The 19,209-nt window shown below is 44.2% G+C and overlaps 1 protein-coding gene across 9 annotated transcripts in view; it reads left to right on the top strand.

Annotated features, from left to right (window-relative positions):
- Positions 1 to 17,376, top strand: part of mecom (MDS1 and EVI1 complex locus) — a 138,090-nt gene extending 120,714 nt beyond the window's left edge. For 6 of the 9 annotated variants that reach the window (XM_074680118.1, XM_074680115.1, XM_074680116.1 and 3 more), the window contains 10 exons: positions 1,940 to 3,326; positions 3,490 to 3,580; positions 4,782 to 4,808; positions 8,329 to 8,495; positions 8,676 to 8,753; positions 10,287 to 10,456; positions 12,258 to 12,402; positions 14,255 to 14,500; positions 14,600 to 14,786; positions 14,879 to 17,376. In XM_074680118.1, coding sequence (XP_074536219.1) covers positions 1,940 to 3,326; positions 3,490 to 3,580; positions 4,782 to 4,808; positions 8,329 to 8,495; positions 8,676 to 8,753; positions 10,287 to 10,456; positions 12,258 to 12,402; positions 14,255 to 14,500; positions 14,600 to 14,786; positions 14,879 to 15,013 — 2,633 coding nt within the window. In that variant the 3' untranslated portion in view covers positions 15,014 to 17,376. The remainder of the gene's footprint in view (positions 1 to 1,939; positions 3,327 to 3,489; positions 3,581 to 4,781; positions 4,809 to 8,328; positions 8,496 to 8,675; positions 8,754 to 10,286; positions 10,457 to 12,257; positions 12,403 to 14,254; positions 14,501 to 14,599; positions 14,787 to 14,878) is intronic. The other 3 variants (XM_074680119.1, XM_074680117.1, XM_074680114.1) reach the window with 1 other exon arrangement.
- The last annotated feature ends 1,833 nt before the right edge of the window (positions 17,377 to 19,209 follow it).

The following is a 19,209-nucleotide window of genomic DNA, read 5'->3' as shown; positions in this document are numbered from 1 at the left end:
GGGTTATTAATTCAGACACTCAGCCAGCCAACACTTAGCCACCGCTCTCCTCTCAGGAATGTGTTTATAATATTTTTTGTCAGTTTATTAAGAGCTGATGAATACTGTGTGTAGTGAATAAGATCTTACACTTAGGGTGTCATGTGTGTGTGCTGTAAGTCTGTAAATGTCAGTGCTACATGATTTATGGTGTGAGGCCTTTTTTTTATTCTTCTGTGGCCGTCCTTGTAAAATCACACACACTTGAAGATAGAGCTACAGTAGCAGATTTTCCCTACACTGACTGAAGGGATTTAAGAACTATTTACTGCTTTCTTATTTGATGATAAAATCCACATTTTCCAGACGAAATTCTAAACTAGACATACTGAGCTCATATAGATATACCCACATCTGTGACTCAAACCCTCTCGAAAAAGTTAAAAGTATTCAGATGCAGTTTCCTTTTTTTAGTGCTATAAAGTTACAGTACACATGCACAGCTTCTTGAGAGGAAACATCATATTCAAAATCAAAGGAATTAGCCATCCTCCCATTTTCCCAGATGTTTTAAAAGATGTTTACAACTACCTTTCAGCCCTAATTGTGTCAGCCAAAGCCAAACCACAAATACACTTTATTTCAATTCAGTTTTCTTCATCTATTCATTAAGGAAGATTTTTTTATAAGATTGCATTCACTCTTGGCTTCGAAATCCTCATTTGGCGTGCTTCGGGGATGTTTATTCAAATCTGTTTCCACAGTTCTTTTTCCCGCTCTTCCTCTCTATCCTCTTAAATTGCCTCTTGTGCACCTTGTGGCTGGAAGGCATCCAAAGTATGCAGAAGTGTAATCACAGTGTGAGCCTAACCACTTCCTTATCCTCATTTTGAAAATCAAATAACAATGTGAGCAGAATCAATCATCCAGAGCCGTGTCTAACTGCTCTTTGATATAGGATGATCAAAGTCTCATAAAACATCAGATGAAGAGAAGCTGATCTGCAGAATATCCTATTGTGTGACTGGAGGCTGATGGGAAAGGACATCTTCCTCCTTTCATGAGCATGGGAAAACAATAAGCATTCTGCTACCATCCCCCTTTAAAAGTCAACAAATCATCCATTGGTAGTTGATAATACTGACGGACTAAAAATGGGGATAGATAATTTCAGTAGCTGAGGTTTGGTCCCAGGGGCTGGGTGTTGCTACTATACATCCCTCAGGGTCAGACAGAGCGACACACTGGAGTCAGCTGTGGGAAGGTCATTTAGCGCAGGGCGACAGGGACCCAACTAGTGAGACAAGGTGAGGGGGCTAAGGGGCTGACAGGAGAGGCCGGGAGGGGGAAGAGGGAAGAGGGGCAGCAGAGGACGTGGGACCTGTCCCTGGGAACCGGACTGCAGGATAGGATTCATTCAACTCCGCTTCCTTCACAAACTTAAAATAGAGCCATTGTACTGCATGTGGCTGAGAATGTGTGTTTGTGTGTATCTGTATGTCTGCATCCTTGTGTGTATTATTCCGTTTCTCTGTGTTATGTGAATATTTAAGAATGTGCCTGCATGTCTGTGAGAGTGTGTTTGTGTGTGTGATTGTTTATGGACTCCCTGGGAGCGTCCCTGGGAGGACAATAGGGCTGGAGATGCCTGGGAATTTGGTTTGATGTGCAGGTGATGAGTGGCAGCAAATGACTCACACCGTCAACCTAACAGATCCCCTTACAATACCAGGATCTGGACACACCTCATCTCCTTATTTTGTTGGAAAACTGTTGTCAGGATATTGATGGGAACATGACAATACCATTTATACTGGATTTCCTCTGTTTTAGACTGAGCCAGCCTGAACTGTGATAACAAGGGCTGTCATGTCTTGTCATATCATGCTATGTTTTATTTGTGTGTGTCTGTGTGGGTTACATACTGATTTGTTCCATATCTTTGTGTGTGTCCATGCAGGCGAAGTATGCCACAAGTCCTACACCCAGTTCTCTAACCTGTGCCGCCACAAACGTATGCACGCTGACTGCCGTACGCAGATCAAGTGCAAGGACTGCGGGCAGATGTTCAGCACCACATCCTCACTCAACAAGCACCGGCGCTTCTGTGAAGGGAAAAACCATTTCACAGCAGGGGGATTGTTTGCCCAGGGTATGCCACTCCCTGGCGCCCCTGGCTTGGACAAATCAGCTCTGGCAATGGGCCACAGCAGTGCTGGGCTGGCTGATTATTTTGGGGCAAGTCGCCACCATGGTGGACTTACCTTCCCTGCTGCCCCGGCTTTTCCCTTCAGCTTCCCTGGCCTCTTCCCTTCTGGACTCTACCACCGGCCTCCGCTCATTCCTGCCACTTCACCTGTCAGACAAGCATCCCATGCACCAATGGCGCCCGGTGGAGATTTGAGTAAGAGTCCACTGCTGCCCCCAAGTCCTGGAATTCAGGAGTCTAGAGAGCTCCTAAAGGCACTTCGTAAAGATGGTGGTTTACCTGGCACCCAGATGCCAGGCTCAGAGCACCATGCCCAGAGCTCCTCATCCACTACAAAGCAGAGGAACAAGCAGAGTGACCAGTCAGAGAGCAGTGACCTGGATGATGTTAGCACGCCCAGTGGCAGTGATCTTGAGAGCACTTCAGGCTCTGAGCTGGAGAGTGACATGGACAGTGAGAGGGAAAGGGGTGCAAGAGAAAATGGTAAAGGTCCCAAGAGAAAAGCCAGTGAAGGGGGCCCCCAGAGCCCCAGCCTGACTGGAGGTAGTGCTGCTAAAGACTTTCCGGGCCCAGCCCTCATCCCATCCTCGCTGGACGAGCACACAGCCGTTACAGGGGCTGTAAATGACTCTATTAAGGCCATTGCCTCCATAGCCGAGAAGTACTTTGGCTCAACAGGGCTGGCTGGTCTGCAAGACAAGAAGGTCGGCTCTCTGCCCTACCCTTCCATGTTCCCACTGCCTTTCTTCCCAGCATTCTCCCCTCCGGTTTACCCTTTTCCGGACAGGGACCTCAGACCTCCAGGCCTAAAGGGCGAGCCACAGTCTCCAGCAGATGACTGCAAGAAGGCTCAAGGAAAATCTTCTTCTGAGTCACCGTTCGACCTCACTACTAAGCGGAAGGAGGAGAAGTCTCCCACATTTGCCCCATCCAAACCAGAGACCTCAAATGCCAGCGGCCAGGATCAACCGCTGGACCTCAGCATTGGGTCAAGAGGCCGTGGACGAAATCCCAGAGAGGAGGAGGCAAAGAATAGCCTGGGGTATGAGGAGGAAAAGGCAGTGGTGGAAATCCCAAAAGCTGACACCTCTTTACAGCATGCCAGGCCAACCCCTTTCTTCATGGATCCCATCTACAGGTATTGTTATTCCCAGTAGCTCAATCAACTACCATGTCAAGCTGCTCCTGCAATTTTTAATTCCTTAGAGTACTGCAGAAACTTTGATATCAGATGTTATTGACTGCCATGTTTTCAGTACTAAATACAAATGCTTTAAGAGCTAACAGAAATCTACTATTAGCAGGGTTGAGAAGAGGAGAATGAGCGATCCGTTTGAGACTCTGAAAGACAAGTACATGCGACCAGCCCCAGGCTTCCTCTTCCACCCACAGGTAAGGCCCATCATTGGCATCAACTCACAGAGACACCTTGAAACAAGAGCTCCAAACTTTGTTTTTGGAATGATGTTGCGTAGCAGCATGTCTTTACAGTACTCCTGGTATGTTATTGCGCTTCCCATTTGGGGTTTTGACTCAGAATGATTGTTTTAGAATGAGCAAGCCCGATGAAGGAGGACCCAACTACTGCCTGTTAAGCCAGTCGTTAGCCATCAGATCGGAAACAGATGTGGTACACACATAAGGGCACACTCTGACACATCTTCCCATAACATATCTTTCATTACAATATAAAAGAGGATATGCTTTAAAAGCAATGATTTCTGCCCCTGGGTTCAGTATTTCTAGTGAGAGACTCTGCACTTGCATGTGTGTGTGCACGCATGCATTTGGAGGTATGTGTCTATGACGTTTGTCGTTGACGTTCATTTGTTCAATCTCCCCCCGCGGGTGAGAACGGTCCGTCGGAAAGTGAAAACACCGCTTTCTCAGGCACATGATTTTTTTCTCCTCTTTTCTGGCCGTTTCAGGTCTGGTTTTTACAGGCTGTTTCATTTGTCTGATTTATGTCCCCTGTCCAGACTGCTGCTCGGGCCCAGCCTGCAGCAGCCACATGGCCGTCCCACATGCCTTAATGAGGTGTCCTATCAGTAGAAACACTAACAGAGTGCTTAGGCCATCTTTATGACTTTATGATGTCTGGACACACAAATCATTCCCAGAAACACTAGACCCGGGTGGGTCTAAGCCAGACCGAGCGAGGGGCCCTTCTGTATACTTTCGAGGGGGTTTGTTTTCAGTCACCTGACTCACTCTTGAGACATATATCCAAAAAATGTTGCAAAGCTGAGGGGATTGGAACTTTTTTCAGCCTTAAGTGATTCAGCTTTTTATTCCCTGGCAGGAAACTTTGCAGTTAAGCAATGACGGCTTAGATTACATGACTGGAGTAGTGCTTGTAGCCTGCTATAATGAGCTTATTGAACACCAGGAAGTGTTGAAAACTATCAGGGCATCCTATAATTCAGGTGCCGTTAATCTGCCAAGAGGCAACACGCTCATCATTCACAGTTAGTCACACCGAGACCAATCTTTCCCTCTGAACACATCCAGTATGTGTCCAATAAAAAGCTGTTGATTCATACATCACTTCCTGGTTCTGACTGCTGTCTTTTCCTTTTGTTCCGCCCCTCAGTTTCGTTTGCCAGATCAGAGAACTTGGGTAAGTTCCTCTAACTGACATATCTTCCCCTCATTTATGCATGGGCTGCATAACAGTTAACTGACATCACCCTGCATTCACATGGCTGCCAATCACCATCACACAACTAAACTGGTGTCCATTCTTAGCCAGAGTACACTTTTTATGTGTTAATAAAGATCTAAGTGTTTAAAATGAGCATCATTTTGTTACAGTGATTCACTTTGAGTTCTGAGCCTAGCTTTTAGGTTTGTTTACATCTTTACATCTTTAAAGCTGTACATACCCTCTCTCTGATTCACATTTAAGGGTTGACATGGGGATTTCCAGCTGATCTACACCCTGTCCAGCTCTGCATGTATGTTTGCTTATTTGGAGAATGAAGCAGGGTTTTTTTTTTTTTTCAAATGGGCATGGGGGGGTAGGTCTTTAGGGGGGCTGCTTTACATCAGTACAAGGGTAACAGTCTCTTTGGGACGCTGGTGAGGGGAGTGGGGGGTTTAGTTCCTCCCTCCAAACATCTGGTTCCCGATAAAGATCAACAATTGAGAATGCATCTTGTTAATTAGGGCTCTCACAGCATCACTGACATCTGAAGATAGCCAATCAACTGCTGGTCCCAGAGCGACGCTACAGCAACAAGCAAGTTCACAGACACACACATACTGCCCGCAGGGAAGATAGGGGGTTTTTGGACGTGTGTGTGTGTGTGTGTGTGTATTGGGAGGTATTCTCCTATACAAAAAGTAGGGGGGGGGTTCCTTTGAAAAATCACTTTAAAGCAAAATGTGGAGCCGTTTATCCTCTAGTCCATTTAGTTGAACATTTCGCACACAGCATTGTCAAACAGTGGCCTAATGAACCTGGTGCCCCATCCATAAAACTGGCTTAAATGCTGCAGGTCCTAAAGCCTGATCTGGCAAATTGATAATGCTTCTATAAATCGACAATCAATCTAATCTACTGGGTATGAGAAATGTTTAACTTTTAATTGGAAACAAAGAATTGGAAAAAAAAAAGTCTAATTCTCTGGTAAGGACAATCAGATTTAATTACAAACAGATCAAAAGTTTTCATAATCTTTCACTAAAGTGGAATGTTGTTGTTTCACAATTGTTTCAAGATTAGTTTCCACAAAGGGGAAACTTTACTATACACTTGCTCATACTATAAGCTTATAGTGTCCGATAATATTTCTATTCTGCTTCAGACATAAAGAAATAATCAACAGCCCTTCTCCGTCTGATGATCACTTGCCGAGGTGGGCTATAGATATGAACTGTTAATAGATAGCAGCAGTGTTGGTGGGTTAAAGTGGGCGTGGTATCTCAGGTAGATGGACTCAGGATCACATAGTTTCAGCTCTGACAAGTGTCTTTTAGCACATGTTCGATACTGCCGACAGCTTTAGGGATCCTATTGCAAAGAGTTATGAGTCCTCGTTGAGCAAAGCAGACAAACTGAGCCTCCACTCCAGAGCCTGAAGAGCCCCATGAAGTACTGAGTCCATATTCACAAGAAATATGAAAGCATTTTAACCTCCTTCTTCCCCACAACTCCTCGCCTATCTTTCAATCCATCGCTCTCTCATTTTTTCGTTTTCTCTCTCTCTCTTCCCCCGTCTCTGTTTTGCCTTTGATTCACGGCATGCAGCATCGGCATATTCATAATCAAGCAGACCTGACACTCTACATCCTCCCTCAGTGGGAACGTCAATGGCTGCGGCAGGAACTTTACACTCAGCCGTCACTCCTAATCAGCCGCTTCCAACAGCAGGCTCCACAACCATCCATCGCCTCCTCTTTCTTTTTCTACTTCTTTCTTTCCTTTCTTTTCTTTCATTTCATTTCTTTGCTCTCCCTTTTTTATGCCTCTTTCTCCCTTCCCTGTCCTCTTCTCTATCCTCTAGTTCGTCATCATGTTTCTTCCTCCATTCTCCTCCTCTGTTTCTCTCCCTCACTCGGCTCTATCTTGGCGTGAAGCCTGAGAGTGACAGGGGGTGAAAGCAGGAGATGAAATGTCAGAGTCAGAGCAGGACTCTGGTGGAGGACCCGAATCACCATTGATTTGTTGCCTTATTGAAATAAGAATAAAGAACAGGCTGAAAATTCAATACACGCAAAATAATGCAAATTTGTGTGGCCCCTAACAAAAAAGGAAGGAAATCGTGTGTGTGTGGGTGTGTGCGTGTGTGTGTGAGAGAGAGATGGGCTGACAGGCCCTGCGGCCTACTGGGACCCCCTCAACTCACCCCTCCCTCTCCTCCTCCTCCTAGTTCTCCCTTCACTCCCCCACGCAGCCCCCGCTCCTCCCCCATCCCGCCCCTCTCAGCACAGCGATATCATTATTACCCGTGTCTGGCCCTTGATCAGTAATGTCAACATCTTTCATATTGACGAATGTGCTGTCTGCCCGCATTGTGCACAGAATAGTTTACAGCCCAGCAGTGGACATGAATCACTCCTCTGCCACACACACACATGCACACACTCACACACACACACACCCATGCAGGCAGAGACATGCGCACACACAGGGAACATGTATCTGACAGCACACAGACACACACTAAGCATGAACAATCAGGTTCACATACTACACATATGCACACATGACTGTGAGTGCATATTGTGTACACACACACACGCACACACCACACACACACACAAATACATTACAAATACATTCTTCTCTGCACACATGTATTTTCTCTTTCACACATATTGATGTCAATTAATCAACTGTGGCCACCATGCTGCACACATTTTCTCAGTCACACAGACACAGACACACACACACACACACACACACACACACTGCTTACATGTATCTCCTCTGAGAGTACCTGATGAGAGCAAATGTTCAGCTTCATTAGCAGATTGGCTGCAGCCCTTGATTCTTCCTCTGCATGTGTGTGTTTTTTATTAATGTACACACACACACACACATCTTTGGGAAATAGAATTGGCTGAATTTAAATTTCAAAGTTTTACACTGGCAGTTTTTTTTTTTTCGTCCATCTTCAAAGTTATGAATCAGTCTGAAATGTACTTGTCGTGCACATATGGTGGGGATTTGACCTTGTGTTTCATGAATCATTGATGAACATCATAATAAGAATTCACTCAGTTCTTGTTGTTACACTGTATTTCACCTGCTGCCCAGATGCCTGTAAACAGCGGAAGTCTTTACAGAAAGTGGTCTTTTTATATTCAGTAAGAGCAGCTCACAGTAAATGATAATGATAGAATGATTTTACTGTGGTGCATCCTTAGCAAACGTAAAAAGAAAGTTTCTTAAAATATATGTTTGCTTGAGCCTCTACTTTTTTGTGAACTCCTTTTAATGGCATAACTGCATGGCTAATGTGGCTGACTCTTATAAAATCCTGCTTTTTGTTGGGAAACATCATTTATTGTTCCTGTTTTGAATTTCAAATCAGTTTCAGCATGATGTACTTGTTATGCTAAATGTTCCAACTGTATGTTATTGAAGACCAAGACTAACTCCTCTCCTTCATCCCTCTCTTCTGTCTCTTCAGATGTCGGCCATCGAGAACATGGCGGAGAAGCTGGAAACGTTCAGCTCCTTGAAGCCAGACTCTGGTGACCTACTGCGCTCCGTCCCCTCCATGTTTGACTTCAGAGCCCCACCGTCTGCTCTCCCAGAGACGCTGCTGCGCAAGGGCAAGGAGCGCTACACATGCAGGTAACTACAGCAACTGGTTACGGCATGTATTTTTCAATACCCATGATGGGTTTTTTTTGTTTTGTTTTTATTTCTGTGGACAGGTTATTTCACAAGATGTTTTTCTCTGTTTATATTCCACATTTATAATTCCTAGAATTACATAAACCAAACTTTCATGATGTTTCCAAATTCATATAGATATTGTGGAAAAATATTCCCTCGCTCTGCTAACCTGACTCGCCACCTCAGGACTCATACAGGAGAGCAGCCCTATAGGTAAGACAGTCTCCATGAGTCTGACAAGTCTTCAGCACACAAATATAATATCTATCAAAATGTGTGTGTGTGTGTGTTTATATTGCGAGTATATTTTGTTCCAGTATGAGTCATAAGAAGGAAACAGGCAGCAATATATCGCCTTACATCATTGTCCTCTTTCACCTTCTGCAACCTCCCCTCTTAGACTACCCACAATTCTCAATTTTATAAACACATTATGTCTAGTAAGGAGTCAGATGGTAAGCCAAATCCCTAATTCTTATGCAGGTGAAAGTAAGAGTCGCACTTCCACACAGTTAAATCCTAGACAGAGTTGCAGCTCTTTGTTTTTTTTAGCATAAATGCTTTCCCAGAGAGATCTCATCAACAGAGAACAAAGTCAGCTTGTGTTTTTGCATGCTATAAAACAAACCCTGGAATTATTATCCCCATGCTTAATAATAAGCCTGATGAGGAATGGCGTCTGTCGCTGGGTGACAGGAATAAAAGGGAGGGCAGGGGTATTTAAAGCTGCGCTGGTTAAGGAGCAAAGAGGAGAGGAAGGGAAGAAGTCTGGTGAAAAATTGGGGTGATGAAGAGAGCGGGCAGATGTCCAGGCCCGACGGCAGCTGTGGTCATTTCTCTCATGCATACAAGGCCAGACTCCTAGTGTTCTGGTTGCTTGCTGTACCAAATGATCCTTTCTTGCCAACTAAAGAAGGCTATCACAAGATTAAGTTGTTGTTCCCTGGAATTAGTGTCAAAAGTTGTCAGCAAATAAATAAAAAACATATACAGGTTTCCTGACATTTTGTTTCAGGGGAAAATTTGCTGTTAAAGTCTCTGCTGTCTTACGTCAACATCCCAGAGCCTTCCAGGTGCAGCATAGGTAGAAGTAACAATGCATCAGCAGCTCACATGAAAAAATGAATCTTGCACATTTACTGCATTTTGGATAATGAGTAAGTCCTGGCTAGCACCGCTCTGCTTTGTAGTTACTAAGGTAGTGGAATGTTGGCCCAAAGCTTGCAGGAGGCCTGCTGACCACAGGGGAGGGAGAGAAAGACAGACACAGGCCTCTACTGCCCCAGCCTGATAGCCTGCACTCTACACGCTGGCATGCCATTAAAGATCGCCGCTGTTTATTGTAATTTTTCTGTGGAGATAACGGGGAGGTTTCCTGAGGGACAGCCAATCGAGCAAGCTAATTCCAGCAGAAGAAAAGATGTAATCTTCTCGTATAATTTTGCATGAAGAAACTTGGCACGGCGCACTAATTTTGCAGGGCTAGAACTAAATCTGTTGCGTGCTTATTTTGTGGGAGAAGAATGCAATTTTATTGCGCTGGCTGGAGATAAGAGGCAGAGCTGTTTCACCTTAAACAAGCTCCTCCATCATGTCTGGGACTGCTGGGACTGTGTGTGTGTGCGTGTGTGTGTGTTTAGTATAATGTTTCCCACAGAACAACCATTCACAGTTTAACCTACAGCTTGGGTTTTGCTGCTTGTATAGTTTTGCCTATTGAACTAAAAGGACTCTTCTCCCCCGCAGGTGTAAATACTGCGACCGCTCCTTTAGTATCTCCTCGAATCTGCAACGCCACATTCGCAACATCCACAACAAGGAAAAGCCCTTCAAGTGCCACTTGTGTGACCGTTGCTTCGGCCAGCAGACCAACCTTGACCGTCACCTAAAGAAGCACGAGAATGGCAACCTGTCAGGTGAGAGGTGTTGAAACTTTATGTCAAGTGTGAAGAGTAATGAGTAAAAATACTGGCCTTGAGTTTAATAATTCCAACCACTTTTCTCCAGTTTTAGTGGGAAAAACTGAGCGCTACTTTGCTGATTTGAGATATAGCATTACTCATGATTGGAAACAGTTTTAAAAGCTGAAAAATTAAACAACATAAATCTGTCATCCGTCTCTGCAGCAGCACACAGTATTTTCAGAAATGAGCTGCTTTCATCAGCAGATCAGCTTATGGGTTTGAAAGATTGCAAGACTCAGACCTCGAATCAGCAGAATAAGCAGCGACACCTGGCCAGCAGCTAAGAGGAACAGTCCTCAGAGGAGGTTTTCACTTAATCAGACATGATGTTTACTCAGTCAAATGCAAAATCAATTATCTACCAAGGTTTTCTTTAGCAGCATCGATCAATATATCCACAACCCACTGCACAGCTACGCTGAAGTGATTATTAATGAGCAGAAAGCTGCTCCCTATAGTCCCTCACTTTGTCATATCCATCATCACCGACGCATTATGTGTGGCCCAGCACTGTCCAAAGTCAAAACTTAATTTTAAATGGGACTGAAGATTTCAAGGTTTCCAGACCCATGGATGACTTCATAGAAAATTCCATGCACAAGTGCAACTCTGACGCAACATCTCAGCAACTGCAAAGTCAGGAAACATTATGTTTAATTTTACTAACATATTGCTGCTACTAGATACAGACTATGTCACACTGCTGTAATGTAACACATATGAGAAGCTAGTTTTGGGAACTTTTTGAGAACACTCAAAATCCATGGTTAAAAAAAAAAAAAAAAAAAACTCAGTCCCAGGGTTTGAGTTGAGTCCAAGTGTTCCCAATGTTCAAGTTAAGGTGGAAGAATCCTATTGAATCCTATTACTTCAGTCAGATAACAAGTCTCTCCTAATGCATCTCAGGGCTGTTGTGGAATCACTTCAGGTGTCTAATACACTCAAAAAATGCCCAAAACCCATCAGCTATTAAGAAGAGATGTAATGTTTTTGTTGATTAGTCAGAGAGCATTTTTCTCCTTATTGATTGGACAGCTTGACAGATGCCAGAACTGCAAATGAATCTTCTGCCTATGCTTTGACAAATTTAACGCCCTAGTCAGCTGAGCCAAACCAGTGTCCCAGATTTGTCATTATTTTACCTTTTGGCACAATCCAGAGTAATATGACATAATTCAAGCATCAGGACAACACACCCAAAGTTAAATATGAATATCCAAATATTAACAGCCTAACAGTGATGTAGTTGCATCACATGTCATCTAAGAAAGTGGGGTTTTTTTTAATGATTTTATTTTATTTTAATTTTTTTTGCACTTAAACAACAACAACAACAAAAAAAAAAGTTTTAGGAATCATTACCTTACTTGAAAAAAGATAAACATGGGTCAGGTGAAATAAAATAAAGTACACCCTGTGGTGTATTTTTTATGATGTATATCTGCAGGCATCCTGGCTGGAACCACTGCTGAACAAGGCAGCATGTAAATGGGCCTGCAGAGGAACCTTGTCGAACACTAAATACACTATGTTAGTCTTGTACATAAAAATGAATGAAAACAGCCCAAAAAATGTCATCAGTGAAAAATACAAGTCCTCATCTTTATCTTCCAAGTCTGAATGCGGTAGTTACTCGAGTCTGAGTCCTCTTCTTTTTTTTTTTTTTCAAAGATTGACTTGGGAAAACTAACGGTTAAGATTGTTGAGGATGAAACATTAAAACAGTGGTTTTACTCTGTCTCTCTCCTTGCAGGCACAGCGATGTCATCCCCCCAGTCAGAGCTGGACAGTAGCAGTGCCATATTGGATGACAAAGAAGACTCTTATTTCAATGAAATACGGAATTTCATCAGCAATGCAGGCCAAAACCAGACATCCCCAGATCCCTCAGAAGAAGGGTAAGAGCAATTTGAGGATTCTTTTCCTGCATAATCTTTTTTTGGTCCTATCTACATTTACAGAGCTTAACCAAGAGTTTGAAGACAAACTCACGCATCTTGTACACATCTCTACAGTTGGTAAAAACCAGGGCATGGGCCACCCAAAAAAAAGGGAAATATAAGATTGCAAGACCATTTAGTTATCTTAGGCCACATCTGCTAGCACAACATAATAGATTGCATGTTGAGCAATAACTTTATTAAATCAGTGACGCACAGGACTACAAAGGCTTGAGTAAGTATTAATAATGGGTCAGTTTCTATCAGCCCATCTAAGACCTGCATTTTTATACCACCCAGCTAGCCTTGTTAATCAGCACATCATGTTCAGAGGCCTGGAGAACTGAGTAATTATCTGTGATGACATTTATGATAATCGCAGGTTTGGATACGTGCAGGAGCTCCTTATATCTGTTTCCTTTTGGTCTCATGTATGAACAGATATCTTTGTGCATGCAGCCACGTCTGAGCATTATGCAAATAAATTCTTAGAGCTCTGATCAGGTCAGATAGCAGTCCAGAGGTCTGCTCAGGTCTCCGAGTTTGTTTTCACGTGCCTCACGACAGTGTGATCACAGGGCAGATTGCAGGTTCAGATAGAGATCTGCAGACTGCTGTGTGATTGTGCAGAAGGCCTGTGAGCGCAGGACCCGGCGGTACATCGTCAGAGGGATGGGGGAGAGAAGCAGGGGTGGGGAGTGCAGAAGTTAGCCCACCACATCTGGAACCAACATGTCTGCCTACAGGAAGAGGGTAGAGGGGGTGGGGTCAAAGGGTCGGCCCGTGTTTCCTTTCAAAGTGCTGTGCTCCTGACTACCTCTGATAGATACTTTATCCCCAGCAAATTACCACGTTTGAAAGCGTAATTAGCGAATCTGTTTTCTTAATCACAGAGCTCTTGCTTTCTTTTTTGGAAGCTAGTCTCTTTTCTCAGCTTCATTCCAGCTCAACACTGCAGGAAGACCACGTCTGCAGCCTCCATCTCTCAATCTCAGCTGGAGCTCAGTCTAAAACTCAATATTATAAGCTGTTGATAGAAGACAAAAGATGATGGAGATCTTGCATGCTAAAATATTATTTTCAGTAATCCTTACTCATTGGACCTTTCTTTCTTGGGCCTAAAAAGCATCAATTTTAAAATCAATGCAGGTATCATGTGTATGAGCATCCTATATTTATGTGCTTGATGTGCTGTTTCCTATCTACTTCTTCTGCTGCATCCCATTCTCAGTCCTCGTCTCTGAATCCTTTGTGCCAGAAGTGGCATTTTTTCGAGCTTACGAAAGACGTCCTGGAGTATAATTAGTGAATCAGTCTTAATGTGGTTCCAGATGATTTACCAAATAGCGGTTTCCTGTGGCGCTGAGACAGAGGGACAGATTAAGGCTCAGGCAGTTTGGATAGCTCGCCCTCGTTCCCTGTGCAGGGATAAACGAACTGGCCGGTTGGCAACACGCTCATAACTCTCCCACCAAATGAGGCTGTCAGCTAAATATTTTGCCTATTAGATGAATACAAGATAGTAGAGAAAATAAACAAGGAGAGAGGCAAAGCACTCCAGCTAAGTGCTGCAATGATCAGCCCATTGCTGCCGTGCCCAAAGGGGCCCCGGAGCCTCGATGACAAACGAGATTCCGGCTCTCTCCGTCCCAACTGCCATGTCCTGCCTCAGACCTACCTCTGCCTTTTAACCCAAACCATTGCTTCTGTTTTATAGAGAGAGGATTCGCTCAAAAAAACTGATAAATATTAAGTCATTGTCTCCTTTTTTTTCACAAGTAGTGATCTAATCAACACCTTTGGTCCGCAGGTTAAACAGTGGTCCATTTGTAGACGAAAAGCCGCTGATGGCCAGTCAAGGGTCACGTGACCTGGAAGATGAGGACGTGGAGGATCTTGGTGCTGATGAAGAAGAAGGGGAGGAGCCTGGTGACACTCCAGGGAAACCGGAGGGCGAGGTGCATCCTAGCAGCCTAAGTGATGATAATACACCAGATGAAATGGACTTAAGCGGGCCCAACAACTTAAACCTCAACTGTAACACCTCTCCCAGGAGGTAAATATATCACACAGATACCAAAGGTCAAAATGTCTGCATGATTCAGTTGATAAAGTGAGTGAATGGCCTGGTTTTGATTCCTTTTTCAATCTTTAGGTACAAGGATGAGGAGGAGCAGAGTGGTTACTCAGCCTTGGATCATATTCGCCACTTTTCAGACATGCGTAAGCTGGAGGAGAGTGAGCTGAGTGACGGGGATGGGGATGAGGACGACGGATCGTTTGGCTCCCCCTCTCTGGCTGAAGCAGTAAAACAGCCACTTTTCAGAAAATCCAAGTCTCAGGTAGAAGAGCCTGTACCTCCTCTTGTACGTTGCACAAAGATGATTGCATTTAAGTGTAGCAGTTAAATGACATCCATCTCCCTCTCCTTCAGGCATACGCCATGATGCTGTCTCTGGCTGAAAAGGACTCTCTCCATCCGGCCTCCCACAACCCGGCCACCATGTGGCACAATCTGGCACGGGCTGCTGCTGAATCCAGTGCCATCCAATCCCTCAGCCATGTATGATGACACCCTTCCTCTGCTGTCCCTTTGACCTGTCAATCCCTAAGACCTGACCTATGGCACTGGGAGCCCACTGCTGGGCTTATGTGCTGTGGCCCCTGATCGTCCACAGAGTGACTGCTGAGCAGAACCACAGCCCACCTGACTGCTGAGCGGAGCGACACACACACACACACACACACACACACACACACACACACACACACACACACACACACACACACACACACACACACACACACACACACACACACATACACACACACAGCAGGGTCACTGTTCCTTCAGAGCCCCAGAACCCCTGAAAATATAGAACATAAAACCCCTCCTTAAAATTGATTTTTTAACTCCAACCTGATGATAGCATATTGTGGATTGTGGTGAAAATAATAATGCTAAAGTAATAATAGCTGTATTTATTCTGCTGAATTTCTGTTTTGCACAGTAAAGGCAGCTGGTGGACATGGAAGAAGAATGTGCTGTTGCAGAGCGCATAGAAAACAAAGAGAACACTTAATGATGAAACAAGTCGTATTGGTTGTGTCTTTAAGACTGTTTCAACTCAGTTTTACTGAACATAAGGAGCCTGATTCATCTGACTAAATTATGTAATTTCCAGTAACCCCCAGAGATCCACAGGTGTTTCTCATAAATTTATGTACTTGATGATAAAAATGAAGGGTGGGGTTAGGAACCTCAGTGCAAATAAACACGCTTTGTATAAGGACAACGTTAGCAGTGCTATAGTATCACTGAAGTCATTGAAGAACATAAAAAAGTAATTGTTGAACTGAAATCAGGCCAGTTTCCCATCTGCGTTGTCATGGCAGCGTGTGTCTGCACAATCATAGCACTGTACACAAGTGTCTACCAACTGTTCTCCACTGCACTCCATCCTGCCCGCCTGCTCTATCTGTGAAAGGATATAAATAGATTGTTTTTTTTAGTGGAAGAGAGGAAAACACTTTTTTTGTTTGTTTTTTTTGTTTTGTTTTTGTTTTGTTTTTTTGTTGTTGTTTTTTTTTACTGAGGTAGGTAGCCAGTGCTGAAGTTAATTGTTGTTCTGTAAAGGGCAAAAGTCTTTCTCAAAACCCTTGAATCCATCCTAGTCAGTCAACAATACCACTAAATAGCCTGAATGCTAGTCGTTAGCTTCTCCATGCTTGTGTGTCTTCATTTTTAGACAATCATGATTTTGTTTCCATTTTTTGTTGGTGTTGTTGTTGTAATTTGCTGTTGTATGTTGAGAACTGTATTTATTTCTTGGCAAACTGTAGTTTGTTTACTGAATAGCACTGCTCTTAGCCCAGGCAAATGAGGCGATGATTCCTCACCAGGGCCTATCCCAGAGTTTAATGGGGTTTGTAGATTGCATTTGAGTGCCAGATAGTATTAAACATACACTTCACTCCTTATTCTTCTAATGAAACCGGTCGATGAATAGATATTACGTAGGGTTTTTTTTTCTATGACAATTAAATGATTCAATTGTAAAAAAAAAAGAAAAAAGGAAAAAAAAGAAAAAAAGGAAAACAATATAAAGAATGAGTACTAAAAAAAAGCCAGGTATAATTTCTTCATAAACGCATGATTGGTCTGGTAAGATCTGTATCTGACATTTTCTACGGTTGTCTGCAAGCTTGTGTGACGTTCGGTTCATGTTAATCCCTTGTGCCAAACTTATGATAAATAACAGATTACTTTCATTTATTCTCCCGTTTTGAGGGACCAGATTTTTGTTTGTTTTTGTTGTTGTTTTGTTTATAATCGATTTTAAAAGTAATCAGCAAGTTGAGGTACTTTGTTTTAATGCTTTCTACAATGTAACTGTTATGCATTTCAATTCAATACTGTGGGAGGAACAACTAAGAAATAAAGGATTACAATGTGGATTGACATGTCTTCCTTTCTCTCCTTCTTTCTAAGACATTTTATTCCCCCACACTCCATAAAGTCCTTCTGGCTGCCCATCATTTCAGCCCAAACAGGGATCTATACCAAGAGATGTGAGTAAGAAAACCACCTGGCGTTTTCTTCTGGCGCTCCCATGGCCTCCAAGAGCGAGGGAGAGCCTGAACTCTGGTCCTCTTTTTCTCTCCAGGTCTTGGCTCGCATAGAGAGAGGGAAGAAGGAGAGAAAAGGCTGCAGAGGGCCTGAATGTGGTAGTGGGAGCGGAGGCAGGAATGTGTCCTCTTTATTTGTGTCCGTTTGTGGGGCATGATGGATGAGTTTGGTAGATGTGATGACCTGGCTCATCGCTCAAACGCTCAATAAGAGTCCCATCCTGCAGCAGGCCTCCCCATCCGGCACCCCCCTCTGTCACTGCTGCCAGCCGGCGTGGGCGGACATTGTGGCTGCAAGGTCTGGAGGTTCAGCGGCTCCATTGTCCACGGGCCGGCTCGGGCGAGGGGGGGCTGGAGAATTGGGCATGACAGTGAAGATGGCTGGCGCTGACGCTCCACATTTACAGTGCTCCTGGCACCCTAATGGATGGGGTGTTTTCAGAGGGCCTGTCGTCAGCCCTCAGGGCTCCATGGGGCGTCCAGCTTTGATGAGGTCACAGGAGGTCATGCAGTGTTGATGAGGTCAGCATGGGTCGTCCAGCTTTGATGAGGTCAGCTGCAGTGGTGGTAGTGATGGTGTAGGCCTGGGCAATAATGGAGTGGATAATGGTTCTGAATACAAGCTTGGCCACCTGTACTACGGTGGACTAAGTGAAGTCAAAATGATCATGTTAATGAGTCAGAACTCATGCAGGCTGCTACTTTTAGGATACCAGCTACAATAAAAATGTAAACTGCAATTAAGATTTCAAGGTGAAGAGAACCACTTGACAACTGAATTTGCACATTTTAATATATTATGTTGAACACACTTGTATAGAGGTAGCAGACACAAAATAACTCTAGTCTACCCTCTAAAATTAATGCATGTCACTCTCGTTTAGTTGTCCATAACTGATAGAGATATCATGCTCATTAGCTGCAAAATGTTCTGCTATGCTAACTAGCTTGTCCCTGACTTTAGTTGTTGTCCTTTGCTCAGTCATGAGTAGAGCTTTAAATGTAGCTAACAGCTACTTGTTGAAGTTAACAAGGATACCATGACAGCTGACGGTGTGAACAAAGAGAGTGCCACAGTTTTGCTACTGAAAAGCCAAATTCAATATCAAAAAAAGCTTTGCCTTGAGATAACTTTTCTATGAAGGGGTGAGTTTCCCCACCTTGTACCAGAACAGAGAGGTCACCCAAAGGGAAACCTTTAATCCAGATGAAGGCCCAATTAAAGCAATGTACAAACAGCAGCTTAACAAGCTTTAAACAAACAAGAATCACACCTTGGCTACATCTGAGAGCTCACTTGGCAGCAGGGTTTTGCCACCACCCTTCCAAGGTCCCTCCTCCTCTGCGGTTCAGGTTTCCCTTGTAATTACATCACCTGCAGTAGGAACTTCCTCCAGACCAAAGTCCAAAGGCAGTGCCACTTGAAAAGGCACCAAAACATCTTGAATAGACAGCAGTGTGTATGTGTGTGTGACGTCTTTGTGAGGGCAGTGGAGTGATGTGACGGGGGCACATGTGTGAGTCTGGCAGCTTCACATTAAATGTGTGTGAGTGTGTGTGTGCTGGTTTGATCAGTGTTGATTAGCTGATGCCAGTGTCACCCGTGTATCCTCTCACACTTAATCAACACGCTGCGACGAGTTATTGCAGTCATTAAGCCCCAGCTTTTCATAAAGGGCTCAGTGTGTATTGAAGTGTGGCTGGCAGGGCTGTGGATGAGTGTGAGTGTGTGTGCAATCTATTTTAGGTAAATGTGAAGTGTGTGTGTTTCAAGGGGCTGGATTCCCAAGCTGCTATGTCCTATGTGTGTGTAAGTGTGTGTGTGACGGGTGGGCACACTGTGGGCACCACTCACAGAGGCTTGGAGCCACTCAGCTAATGGGGCAGCTGGCACGGCCTCAGAATCCATCAGGCTTCGTTATAGCTCCTGTTCTGCCACTGTCCTCTTTTTTTCTTCCCTCCCCTCCTTCTTTCCTTTCCTCTCCTCTCCTTTCCTCATCATCCTTTCCTCCGCTGCCAGCCCTGTGTGGCATGTTACTGCCCTGCTCCCCTCGCTGGAACATACATCACACCCCCAGAGAGGGAGACGGCCATCACAGCTGGCAGCTCTCACACTGATTGACTTGGCACCCATGC

This window comes from Halichoeres trimaculatus, unplaced genomic scaffold, assembly GCF_033239565.1.
Source record: "Halichoeres trimaculatus isolate MK-OKI-2021-1 unplaced genomic scaffold, fHalTri1.1 fHalTri1_scaffold_9, whole genome shotgun sequence".
In the NCBI taxonomy this organism is placed as follows: Eukaryota; Metazoa; Chordata; class Actinopteri; order Labriformes; family Labridae; genus Halichoeres; species Halichoeres trimaculatus.
Note: the sequence above shows the minus strand (reverse complement) of the source record. Positions and strands in the feature narration are given on the sequence as shown.